The 13,836-nt window shown below is 35.7% G+C and overlaps 1 protein-coding gene and 1 long non-coding RNA gene across 6 annotated transcripts in view; one reads left to right on the top strand and one right to left on the bottom strand.

Annotated features, from left to right (window-relative positions):
- LOC110374484 (uncharacterized) overlaps positions 1–13,836 on the bottom strand; it is a 102,611-nt gene that overhangs the window by 76,517 nt on the left and 12,258 nt on the right. The gene's annotated exons all lie outside the window — the stretch shown is intronic.
- LOC110374481 (uncharacterized protein) overlaps positions 1–13,836 on the top strand; it is a 101,205-nt gene that overhangs the window by 75,382 nt on the left and 11,987 nt on the right. For 2 of the 5 annotated variants that reach the window (XM_021332194.3, XM_021332196.3), the window contains exons 3-8: positions 546–605; positions 5,569–5,705; positions 5,999–6,195; positions 7,453–7,581; positions 7,743–7,863; positions 12,995–13,279. In XM_021332194.3, the coding sequence (XP_021187869.2) occupies positions 546–605; positions 5,569–5,705; positions 5,999–6,195; positions 7,453–7,581; positions 7,743–7,863; positions 12,995–13,279 (929 nt within the window). The remainder of the gene's footprint in view (positions 1–545; positions 606–5,568; positions 5,706–5,998; positions 6,196–7,452; positions 7,582–7,742; positions 7,864–12,994; positions 13,280–13,836) is intronic. The other 3 variants (XM_049849328.2, XM_021332197.3, XM_021332195.3) reach the window with 3 other exon arrangements.

Below are 13,836 nucleotides of genomic sequence, written 5' to 3'. Positions count from 1 at the left end.
GCGGGCGAAACCATTCGCGGACTCTAGTGTGGTGTACCTTTAAGAAAAATATGTTGCTACAAATAATATTACGAATGCTACGAAACGTGCATTCGTAGCACCCGACGAGTATTCGTAGCTTTCGTAGCGAAGGAAAGGAATGAATAATATCATTGTAAATACTCCATACCTACGTTTGACTGTATATTTTATCGTCTGCAACAGATACCTAGGTAACCTGAAACGTAGCATACGTCACAATATGTACATACAACTTCAAAAAATAGAGCATATGTTTCTATAGTGTAAACGCTATCCAAAAAATGGTAATTATTTTTTTAATAAACATTAAGCAACGTTTCATGAACTACAAAGATCATACAAATAAAAGTGCCCCACTAGATGCAAACCAACGAAATTCCATGCACGCTTAAAGCCAGTCCATTTCGGTTTGCTGCACATATTTCTCTCGCATGTTTGCATTTTAATACTTCGACCGGAGTGAAGCGTGATCGTCATGCGATAGATTAAACGGGGCTCTAGACTAACTTGTCTTCTTTTTTCAGAATGCGCCCCGGAGATCTGCATGGAAGAGACCAAGCCCGAAATGCCAGCGCCACTAACCAGTAAGTCGATTGCAGACTTTAAAAAAAAACACGTTACGAGCTTTTCGTCGTTAGCGCACGCTGTGCATCCCCACACATTGCGAGTACGCGAACAAAACAAAACTAAACTGGAATTTAAACCACTCAACACTCGTTCAAACCTCAATAGTGTGGGCGTCACCGGGCCAAAACGAATTTAACTAGTTTGTTAGGATTATAACTGGTAGGCACTTTAACACGGGTTCTCACTAATCCACCTACACTCCTAGATTGTTTACAAATATTACTTTTTTGTGAGCAAATAAAATTATTATTATATATCGTTTGTAGAGTAATGCTGCTGGCTGCTGACTAACCCGTAATGATTGTCAAAAATGTTCACCCATTCACGGACCGACCGCGTTACTTAATTTAATGATCGACCAAGATGTCATAATAAAACTCTATTCCATGATAACCAAAGTCCAGAAACATAAATAATAATGCAGCTTGAAAAATAATAAATTCAACATAGCGAGTTAATTGCCGGCCGCCGCTACTGTAAGCTAATGCGTTTTACTTATTTATAAAGCCACTTTTTTATTTATTGGTATCATATCGTACTAGCCTGCCTGAGGCAATTAACTGCATTAACGTCATTATCTTACAACATTGTTTTAATAATTTCTCCGTTAATAAAATCATTTATCTAGGAACATTTTTATGAGTAAACTAGACTGTGAATAATACCAAAATATAATTATATGGAATGAAAATGAAAACACTGAAACTTGATAGGGTAGTTTAGAACTGGGAGGGACAAAATTCTCCCTTGAATACGTGTTGGTACACGAGAGAGGCCCTATATAGAGACCGTATCAATAATAAATAATAAGCACCATTAGCCAATGATAAGATAATAATATGGCTAATACAATAGACGTGCTCTATTCACGCTTAATCCATCGCTATTGGTTAACCTAATCAAATAATAGCCAATCAGAAAGCGCTCGAGCTAAACTGCAAGCAAACACGACACGGGAACTTCTCTAATCTAACGGGTTTAAATAGGTCGGTTTACCGGCCCAAGTGTTCCAAAATGGAATAAAACTTTTGAGATCTTTTTTTTTCATAATATAAATTGCAACTTCATAAAATACTTATTTTTAAACCCTTAACGTAAAAAGGGGGTCGCCAAATACAATGTCGAGAGTAATATTCAGTTTGCAGTCCCCAAGCACAACTACGCTTACTAAAATGTTAACTATTACATAACACAATATTTCGGACAATATAACAAAGGTTTAAATGTGGTTTCTTTAAAATCATAATTTTGTTTTTTTTATAATGACATAAATTAAAAAATATTAATAAGATACGTGACAGCTTTATGTAGGTAGTCGTTTTCATGTAGAAAAATTCGTGCCCGCAATATCACCGTGGTGCTTAGGCATATTCCTCGCACGGATTAGCATGAGATTAAAAATAATTTAAAAAATTGAATTTTCTAAAACTTCATTTATTTTTTGCGTTCGCGTTTCGCTTTGACCGCTTGAGCTAAATTGCGTTCTTTTTTAAATAACCAACTTACGTACAGCGGGCTCTTGATTGGAAAAAGGAATTAACAAAATAATCCCATCTTTCTCTAGACAAATGCATAACCATAAATATTTATATGATAGTCTATTAAGCGCTTAGTCTAGTGTGAATTCAGAATGACTCTGTTCCCGATACCGGTGGTCACGTATTTATAAATATTCTTTGTACATTAATATTTAAAATGTGTTATATGTAAAGCAAATAAATAAAGCAGACATATGTATGTAGCTGTAACAGCGTGCCAATTTCACGTTTGCAAAATAATTATATTACGAAGCTGCAGCTTTGACGCTTTTGAATCCCTCAAACGTTTTTAAATCAATGCAAATTATGATTCAATTAAATAATTGATATATTTTTTTAACATTCCCTGCAAAAATATCAGTTAACTATGTGTACACATAATATTTCGATATGTGCTTTTTTATTAAACTTTCCGACTGAATTCAACTGTAACGGTGGATTCGCTTACTAATTGGGAAAAATAAAATAAAAAGATTATTCGTTATATTGGTGAATATCATTTTTTCTTGAAAAAACTCCGTAGCCATGTGTACTTAAAACTGCGACTGTGCTAGTCTAGTCTCTAATGGCCTGTCGGTATCGGATATCCGTCGGAAATGAACGCGTTCCTATTGCTTTGATACGACAAATTGTCACAAACAAACGACCGCACACAATACCTGATTTGTTGACCAATATCCCACAAATCGCACAGTACCAGATATAAGTTGTTACTCACACAAAATTATATTCACTAAATTACTATCCAGTATTTATGAAATAGTGGTTTTACTCAACGAACTAAACTGTTTATGGAACTCCGTTCAATATAATTTCTCTAAAGCATTTTAAACGATAAAATTGAGAGGTGCGAGAAAAAGGAAGGCCAAGACGCTGATTGATGCATTATATCAAAGACGAGGTCGGTAAAAACGAGTGCATACGGAGATGACAGGCGATAAGAAAATGCAGCGTCTATTTTACGAAGAAAATCAGGAATAAACAAGAATGGACGAGCTATTTTTGCAAAAGTACCCTAGGTCAAGTGTTGTAGATAGTATAATACCGACAAATGAGCTATGTCGTGTTATATTTTTATTGTAATTCAATCCAGTTTTACTTTAGTCGATTCCATTCAGTCCTTTGTATCGACAGTTATTGTCCAACTGCAAAACGAGAAAGCCGAATTTCGAATAACGCCGGCCAAGCGAATGCGCTTTTCCGCAGTGGACGTGAAAACTCAGCCGAAACCAGTTCTATTTTTTCGATGCCATTCGAAAACTACGGGACGCAGCGACTCGCGATTGCTTTGGCAAGCATTTCGCAGGTGCAATCATGAACCTTAATCAACATCGTTCGGCAACAATTCCGCTTAACGGGTTTAATTAATTTGAACACCAACATTCACATTATGAATTGCGTTTCCGACATAGCTGATCCGCTGCAAAGCGTACTTAATCATTGGACAGGAAATTGGAATCAGTTTATGTGATAAATTCTTTGTTTTTTATGTACTTTCATTTTTGCTGCCCTAACATATGTGCATTTAAATCGCAAAGTAATTTTAATGACCCTCTTTCACCTGTTTCGCAGCGCTCGCTTCGTTTCATTTGTGCTTTCAAAAATAATATTGGAGGTATTCGTTATACCATTAATCATTAGATAAGACATGACAGATTTGCATATAAATATGGTAACTACAAGTCTGTGTGTACATATATGTCTGACAAAGACCCGGTTTGGAAGATTCAAAGTATAAACAACTTTTTCCTAACAAACCTAGTCTAGGAAGGTTATAGGTACTATACACACCTAGATACTCTACTTTTGGCATGCCAAATACAGAGATCGTTAGCCGGCAACTAAAGCGTAATGTAGCGGGGATCAGCAATGACTACGCGAAGTAATTTCCTTCAAATTACGAGAACTCAGACTCTTGAGAAACATTCAAGCATTCTTACATTTTAAATATCTTAATATATTAGACACATTTTTTAAATTCTATTTTTATTTAAACCTTATCCATCATTGTTGACGTCTCAAGGATAGGTAAGTAGGTACTCAACGAAGTCTGATGTGGCTGTAATTGACTTAAAGGAAAAACGATGCCGCAAATAATGCCATGATTAAAAATATCTTGTGCAGCAAAGAACCGACCTATGGGCGATACCGAGGGAAATCTAGCAAAATATGATAGCCTCGTATCTAGGCCGCTCCCATTTATTAGCGCGAGTTAGACCAGAGTTGTACATCAACATGCCTCCGATATACTAAGACGATAAAAATAGAGCATCTGGATAAAATTTTTAAATAGCGAAGCGAAAATCAGCTTCGGTATCTTAAAAATGGCTACATAATAAAATAGATAATAGTTTTTCTACACATTTTCCCCAAACTTAGAAGTTTAAGTAAAAATTACTTCTTGTTAACACACTTTTATTGTATAAACGAAAATTCAGAGCAATAATCGAGGTTCTACCCCTAAATTACTTTGATTCTACTTAATACATTTTTCATTATCGAGTTCGACACGCGAAGAGTAAAATAATATCCTTCAAGAGTAATAGATTGTTCTCGGGTAAGCCTAGGAGCTAGCACGGGAACCAAATCTTGATTAAATAAATCTAAGATCTTTTTCTCGGGTTCAAACACTAAAATTCAATTGATAAACTAATTAGTATATGTACACTACCTACAGTTAACTATTTCTCAAAATTATTCAACTTACATTATTACTGCCTATTTTTGACGTCTAATATAAACCGTAAAGAAATCTGTCGTATTTTTTTATTTACCTATCGTTTGGAGAATTTAATTCCTTTCAATTCTTAGAACCTGGACTTACCCTTAGCTACATAAACTATTTACATTTAACAGACAGACATAATTGTGTTAAATTTCACCGAAGTTCTAATCATACTTAAATACTAGGTACTCCAAAATATCATAACAGACATTTCAGGTTATTTACAATTTCTGAAATACAACGTAATTAACAACCAGACTCCATAAGCCTCTTAGGCGATTGAAAACATTATTTAATTCAGTCCAACGAATTCATAACACAATTAGTAGGGATATCGTAGCACGCCAATTACGACACTTTCAAGAATTTGCTGCAAAAATTTATCATTTTAAAGCGAAGAGAAGACAACGAGTGGCTCTATCTAAATTGGACATAAAACTATGTTGCAATTTCAAGCACCCATTGTGATTTAACGTTTCAATTAATCGTCGGAAAATAGTTGTTTTAATTCCAAATCTTGTTCCGCTTTCTCTTGATCTTAAGACGTCTTGGAAACTAATTAAGAATTTCAAGAGTTCCTTTTTAAGTTTCTGTTGAATTGTATTAATATTTTTATAGTGAATTTAGCAGGAGATTGTAGTTATTTGTCTGTGTTAGGTGAGGACAGTGACACAGCGGATACTGATGGCAGACTATCTTCCGAGAGCTCTCCGCTTCCGCAGCGACGGGGAGGCATATTGAAAGGCGGGAGGCTGTGGAAGTCATTGGACACCGACAAGGATATGAATGAGCAGGTAGTCACATATTTACATCAGTCTCAAACGCGCAAACAAACTGCATATTTAACATTTAAATCATACGTAAATACAACATTAAAACAAGTTAATTTCCTAACTTTCCGGTAGCTGGAATACCGACAAATATTTGAAAGGGAATTTAAGCTTCAACACCGGAATGTCAATGTTATAACTGTTTATGTAAATACAGGTGACTGAAATGTATTTATGCTTTAAACGTAGTTCACTTAAATGCATTATTCCCAGAAATTGCTGGAATTTGAGGACTAAAATAATTTCGTGTGCAACAGAATGATGACCAGAGGTCTACAACGACAGCTAGTGATGAGGACGGGTCCATCACGCCGCGATCAGTGCGGTTCTTGGAGAGGCCCAAAGATTCGGAGGAAGAGCTCCCGAAGAAGGAGCCAGAAGCAGTACAGACACAAACCGTAGATACAGAAATTATAACACAAAAGGATTATAACACCACAAGTACAACACACAGGTAAAACCTTTGTCTTCTTTCTATTGATTGGCGCCGATCCGAATATATTCTATTGGTCAAAAGGGTTTGGTTTTTCAATTACACAAGTGTAATTTTGAATATACTCAATTTGGTGTCATGATTTTTCGGTATAATTTAGTATAATTACTTCGGTATAATTTCGTTTTTTTGGTATATTGAAGAAGCCAGTCTTTTGGTCACGCGAAGCCTGTACCCCTACCTGCCAAGTATTAACAAGTAAACATATTAAATTAAACAAATAAACGACTTATTTGTTCAATATTTATTTGTTAAAAAAAGTTCTATTAAGATTGTTTACCTTCAGTCAAGTGCCACTCAAATGTAGTAGGTATCAAATAATATTGTAACAACAAATTAATGTTAACGGAGAATTGAGCGTATCTAATTGACACGCAAGCAAATTCCGATTGGTTATCGATACTCGGAATTAAACTAATTCGAAGCAAACATTTCGAATCAACACTTACCTAAATGCGACTAAGTTATGCAATTTGCTGATGTTACATTCGACTTGTCCCATTTATGTCCGAAGCGAGAACTTAATTAATCCTGCAAGTGTTCGAAGACAGACACTAGCACGTCAAAGATATTCCTATATCAGAGAGCAAATGCAGATACATTATTGGAACAGTTTATTGGTTAGCAAGTTTCTGAGGTTTGACACCATTGCGATAGGTGCGGAGATTGGATGTGCACCTGTCATTACATACATGAACGTGTGCAATAAACGTCCCTGCAAACCGCGTGAGTTTAATGAACTCCGAAAATATTTGTGCTCGTTCTTAAACTACTCTGAAATTGTAGATGAATGCACTTCACCTTCATTTAGAAGTACTAAAGAAATTTTATTTATCAAAGGATTAAGTACCGTAAAATCAAAGAAAAAAAAATGGCGAAATTTTAGCACAGTAATTTTGTTATTTTCAATAAAATAATTGAGACTTACAAATAATTCCCTTCGGTGGAAAATGATAACATCATAATCAAGATTGCCAATACCTGAAAAACTATCAAATACCTATCTATTCATAAAACAACTCTAAAAATTATGTTTTAATTGGTATTAGAATGGTAGCTATAAAGACAACATTAAATTTATGGATAGTCCGTGCTACGTATAATTATATTACAGGGCATTGTAAAGATTTTTATTCGAGATCGAGATTAGGTAACATCTGTGAAACAATAAAAATATAATATAACGTATTATAACCGCATGTTATCACCTGTATGTAGACTGGAGACGCCGCTGATCCTGACGATCAACGCGCCGAAAGCCAATTCAGCAGTCCAGCAGTTGTTCAACAGCGGCAGGCCACCGCCGCCCGCGATCGAACCACAGTTAGTCACTTCTGAAACGCTGAGGTATGAACGCTTCATTTATTTTGCAAGTTTTTCCCAGCCTTATTTTACCACCTTTATTTCTCATTTATACTGCTGACTTTAGCGCTTTATTTGTAGTTCTTTGCTTCTGTTATCACTTTTAAATCATTCTTTATATTAAATGTTCTTTTATGATTGTATAGGGCTTGGGACGCGGGCGGCAGACCCAAGACAGAGGAAGCCGCGGTTCGCCGCGTGGCTGAAAGAAATGCTCTACGATGCTCCTTATTACGGAGTGAAGCTAGGAAAAAGCAGCAACCTAAGGTATGTCCCTCTCTGTGTTAATCGATTTTCCCATACTATTCGAGTTCTCGAATAAATATATTTGCTAGACAAGCTTTTCGCTAACAAACTCTATTTTGATACAAAACTTCGTTCAACTTACTTTGTGTAAAACATCGAGTACGAGTGTGTTCATACATTCGAGTTCTGACGTAGAAGGAACTAACTAGCAACAGTGCAGATTAGCTTTTATTAACTAACTGAGCTATCTATTCGACTAGTTTGCGGATCAAGCTCGATGTGCAGAATAGCTAGTTTGTTTCAAATTTTCTACAAATGTAAGTGGTCTATTGAAAACTAAGCGAAAATCAAAAACAGCGTTCGGTAACTAAAATAAACTGTTGAAACTTTTAGTACATTTCAAAATATTAATGGTCGGGACTGGTCAGTCCGTTAGTTTAGTACCTACTATGGATCGATAACTTTGGTCTGCTATTAAAGAAGTATTGCTTGTTCAGCAAACGGGAAATATAAATGCATTCAGAATCTAGTCATTTATCTGGTTTATAATAATGCGTTTATGAAACAGTAATCAGACATATTTCTCTTCATTAAAAAATCTTGTAGTATCAATGTAGATAATGCAATTATAGCTTAGTATCTACCGTTCTATAACGTTATGTTCACCAAACAAAACAAAACAAAGCCTCAATATAATAATTAAAACTGTTGAATCGAAAGAACATTAGTATTGTACCATGCATCTGGTTATACACCTACAAAAATAAATATCTATTCGTTATTTCACGCAGCGCTCTCAACCATCCAGTAATCCTATTAAACATAATATGATAGGATTCGATACAAGTGGCTATTATAACTTATAATATAAATAGCCAATGAGTAGTTCAATCATTTAGTAATGTATAATTAGTGCTTTCAATAAACATTCTGTCTATGTTTAAATAATAATTGAAAGAAAGGGGTAAAACTCGCGTATTTTTCGATTACACAAAAAATGACCGGTATAACGAATTGCCATAGGCATAAATACTCTATTGTTTAATGAGTTCTCAATGCAGGTAGGTATGTATTGTCCAAAAACAAAAAGGCAAAAAGACTAAAGAATCCCACTCTTTTATTTATTTCACTTCACAAACAATATTTGATGCTGATGAAATAATTCATGTATGAATTTCACAAAGGAAATTATATTTTGCTGAGCAGGCGAATATTTAAATTTCATTTTGCTTTTAACACGGTTTAAATCACCTGACTTAAAAAAACTTGCTGATCACAAACAGCTTGGAAGTTCCATGGCGAAAGGGAACTATTGAAATTACTTAGCCACTTAAGGAACACTCATATCTTGAAGAAACATATTTTGAAGAAGAACAAAACTAAGAAATTATGTCAAGGTCCTTGAAAAATAATACTGCATAATTTCTTGAGCTAGCGTAGAATTATTACGGAAGAAGAACAAAAGATTTTAATTATAATCAGAATACTTATGAAAATATGCATAAGTTTAGAGTGGACTCGGTTTCTAGTTAGATCTTGGATCGCCTCGAACCCTAATTGAATTTCTCCTACAAGTTTTAAAATTTTTTTCCGAGATTCACAATGCGGGTCAGAAAAATATGTGCCGGCTTTAATAAAACAACGAAGAGCGTTTCAAAGTAAATAAGTGATAATGATATTAAAAACAAACTTATTCGCCACTTGTTTAATGGATATGAAATCAGGTCAATATGCGAAACTTTAAATTTTCTAGATAGCCACAATAATAGACAAATTATAAAGCTCTTGATACATTAATTAATGTCGTTGATCATGTAGAAAAAGTTCTTAGATATAAAAGGATTGTAGTAGTTTTGCAGTAACCCGCCAGGTGTCTGAAACACATCTGTTCCTAATTACCGGTTCGTCGTTACGGAAAAGTGGGGAACTTTCCAAACTAATTAAAACACAAATTATTCACCTATCGATGTTTTCGGAGTATTCTTATTAATTCCCGAGAAATATGGAAAGTTATGTACGTCAAAGGGACTTAATGACGTAAAAGCAATGAAATTAGCAAGTCATGCCCAGTCTGACTCGGAATATTTCCTCGAATTATGGAAGTAATCCTAAAGATCAAATAACCGTCCAATCAGATAACGTGTCGGCAAGATTTTCATTTATATCTGCAGTTATGGTGAAATATCCGATTCCTTAAATCACGATCTTCCAGTTTCAGTTTCAATTTAAAGAAAAATAGCGTTTATTTATAGGCATTGGGCTTTGAGTTATTTATATGACGTTATATACGGAGGTAGATACATAAAATACCCAATACGGAGCTCATTCGGCGATTCGTTACCACGTCTCTATGAAGGTACCTGACCTGACCTGGTTCCATTTTAAGAGCTTTTACTTTGGCTTTGACTTTTACACAACCCTCGTATTAGCACGCCTCCTAATTATGGAAATAAAATACGATACATTTTTCGTGAAATAAGTTGGTCCACAGTTATTTACTTCTAATAATTTTATTCATGAAATTACGCAAATGTATTAAATGTGATACTTCGAAATCTTTTATTGAATACGGCTTCGCTGAGACTTTTAACGATATTAATTTACAGACGAATGCACCTCAACAACGTAGGTAGTTATTTTCAGTACTAAAAGTGAAAAGTAGCATAAATTGTTTTTCCGATAGCACTTTATTTACTACGGCCCGGGCTGAAGTTTATTAATCTGTTTATTAAGTTCGTTTGATACCTACATCAAATACAAGTCGGTGGGGGCGTGAATACATTTAGTCGTAGCGGTCAGCGGAAACTTGCAAATCTGAGGCAACTTACTTAGCAACTTCGACGAACAACATCTACGAGTTGGCGCCCCCTCATAGTTCTCCTAATTAACAGCTCAATCAAATATTCTGTTCATAATCTTACTTTGAAACTCAAACATTTTTAATTTTGATTTATTGCCTGATTGCATATAAAAAAGGGCATGGGAACATCGTCAGGGAACGTTTTACTACTGAAATCGCTAATCCACATACAGCTAGCGCGGTCATTAGTGTCTTCTTCGGTTAGAACTTTCATCTTGAATAAAAAGTATATTACCGTACACTTCAGACAAAACAGTGGGCTCAGTAGCGGATTAAAGGTCCAGAGTGCCCTAGGCAATCACTTTATCGGCCATAACTGACCATCATAATAATATAAATAGTTAGTTAGTTAGTTACAGCCTATTTATCGTCCCACTGCTGGGCACAGGCCTCCTCTCACGCGGAGAAGAATTGAGCATTAATCACCACGCTTGCTCAATGCGGGTTGGTGATTTCAGACTATATAGTCCAGGTTTCCTCAAGATGGTTTCCTTCACCTTTTTATCAGCCATTGGTGTCTAAGATATACTTAGAAAGTACATACAAACTTAGAAAAGTTGCATTGGTACTTGCCTGACCTGGATTCGAACCCGCGCCCTCATACTCGAGAGGTTGGTTCTTTGCCCACTAGGCCACCACGACTTTTTATAATTTGACTTTTTATAAACGACTTAAATAATATAAATATTAACTAGTTTTTGTAATTACGATGACGTGTATGAATATTGATATAATATGAATATTGGGCATGTAAAAGCTGTTGCTCGCGGTTACTGTAACACCTCAGGAACAACGGCTATCTAAATCGACTAAATATTTCCATTAAAGATATACCTACCTATTATTTTAGGGTACATTTATGAATGCACAATATATCGATCTGTGTCCCTAGCCGAAACTGATTGATTATATGTTAAGCTCCATCGATTTGTCTTGACGCAGATGCAAGCCTTGCATAATTCATTTCTCAAGTGAAACAAACGGTCGCTATAAAGCTCAGTAATATGATAAATACAAAAATATGTAGGTATAAATATGCACAATGCACATATCTTTTTTTTCAACTAAACTCAAACTCTCCAAGTATTTTTATTTATTTACAAATAATACAAGAACCAGCTAGTTTGCTAAAAATGGGTTTAAAAAATGACCTATAAGCGTGTTCCAGACGAAATACTGGACGTCCGGCCAAAGCAAATGACAGACAAAAACACAAAGATACCAACACACACCTTAGCTATCGAAGGTAAATAGGATCGTCGAAGTGTACTTCGAAAGTGTAACTTACAAGTGTTGGGTAAATCGGAACGGAAAATGAAGCTCATTTAAATCAAGACGCTTTAACCTGAGCTATTCCAGGAATAACTGTTACGACCGCAAGCTTCTGTGAAATTTACTAGCAATAAAAAGAAAGTATTAAGGTAAACAAACACTTAAAGTTAAGTTGCACTTGAACGTAAAACAACATTTCACTAGTGCATTTCCCGGGTGTTTTAAAGAACTTGGATTGGTTGTGAATGTTGAAGTAGGTATGTTCAACTTTAAATAAAAAGTTTGTTGCAAGTTCAAGAGTAATGCTGCCATAGACTATGCTTATCTTAGGTACAGTTCTTTTTTTACAATTACGTTTTCTTAAACTCATTTTATTATGAATGGAAGGGAGCTAGAACCAACGGCTTCCAGACCTCCTATTGTTTATGACGGCTCAAACACGCATGTGGCTCCAACCTGCAGTGCAGATTGAATAAGTACCTACCTACTGCAAAGTTTGTAGTTTGTTCTCTAAAACACTTGTATTTCTATTTCATATTAACATCATTTATCGTTACTATTTTCGTGTGTGTGTTAAGTGTTAAAGAATCTGTGTGAGCGTATTGTTTGAACTGCGTAACAACAAAAATAATACCTGTGGATTTGTTCAAAAATAAAAGTAATGAATTACTTGACAATACTCGTACAAATAATTTAACCATGTATAAAATCTCCTCACACACACTTAATGCGTTGAACAGTTTATGCAGGCAGACTTCTGAATTAGGTAAATTGTTATAAAAGTTGCGGCACAGTTAGGCTATAGAATTAATAACTAATACCGCTGAACAGTCTCAAGTGGGGACTATTGTACCCTAGAGCTATTCATGTACTTTCATTCCCAGCAAGTTCCAACACAGTGAGAATCGTCGTTGGCAATCCATACAACGTGAGACGGGAAACGTCTATTGTTGCCTTTGTCTTGCAGTCGATGAAACAATTTGCTCACTATTGTTGCCTAACAATGAATCCTGTTTGCAGCAGGAAACGACGTCACTTGCTGAACGTATTCGATTACTGACTTGCGACGTGGAGGACGAGCCTGAGGACCAGAGGTCGTCGCCTGCGGGGGCCAGTGCTGACAAAATGTCGAGCAGCAGCGACAAATCCAGCGACAAGTCATACAATAGCATCAACATCGACAAGAATAGCGAGAAAGCGTTCGGCAGCGCGTCGTCAAGTTCGTCTTCATCAACAATATCGGTACCGCTGCCGACGCGCCAACTGCCTCCAGATCTAGGTGACGTCCATCAGGAACCACAGAAAGTAAGTCCAAAGACAGGACAATATTCAGCTTGATCTCACAATATTGTCCACGCTGCTTATGCTGCGTCCATCTCTGTGCATGCTCCGTGTGATCCCACTATGATTACACCCTCAGCTAGCGAAGTTGGCTTCAGAATCCTTTGGATGCCATAATGTTAGTACCTACTTTTGTAACAAAGCATTGTGTCTGCGGCAGGGAGTTCTTCGTAATATCGGAACAAAGTTGATAGATACCAACAATGGAAAGTCGCTTCCAAAGTTCTATGGAAAGTCGCTTTAACATATTCAGCCTTTTCAATACAAGGCTTCAGTATTAATCCAACGATTATAGGAAACTATGAGATCGGCATGCCATGTAAATAAACATGATAGTCGGAACATTTTCAACCTTATTAAATAGTATTTTATCATTAAGTGATTGAGTTAAATCTATCATGGAAATAATCAATGTATGAATTAAGAAATTTCAAGAGACACGAGTCTCTTATTTATTTGATGTGAGAGCAACTGCCAACACGCACAACTTCATATTTATATGTACATACATATCTACAAGA

This window comes from Helicoverpa armigera, chromosome 1 (genome assembly GCF_030705265.1).
Source record: "Helicoverpa armigera isolate CAAS_96S chromosome 1, ASM3070526v1, whole genome shotgun sequence".
Classification (NCBI taxonomy): domain Eukaryota; kingdom Metazoa; phylum Arthropoda; class Insecta; order Lepidoptera; family Noctuidae; genus Helicoverpa; species Helicoverpa armigera.
The sequence above is the reverse complement of the archived record's forward strand: the minus strand, read 5'-3'. Positions and strand labels throughout refer to the sequence as shown.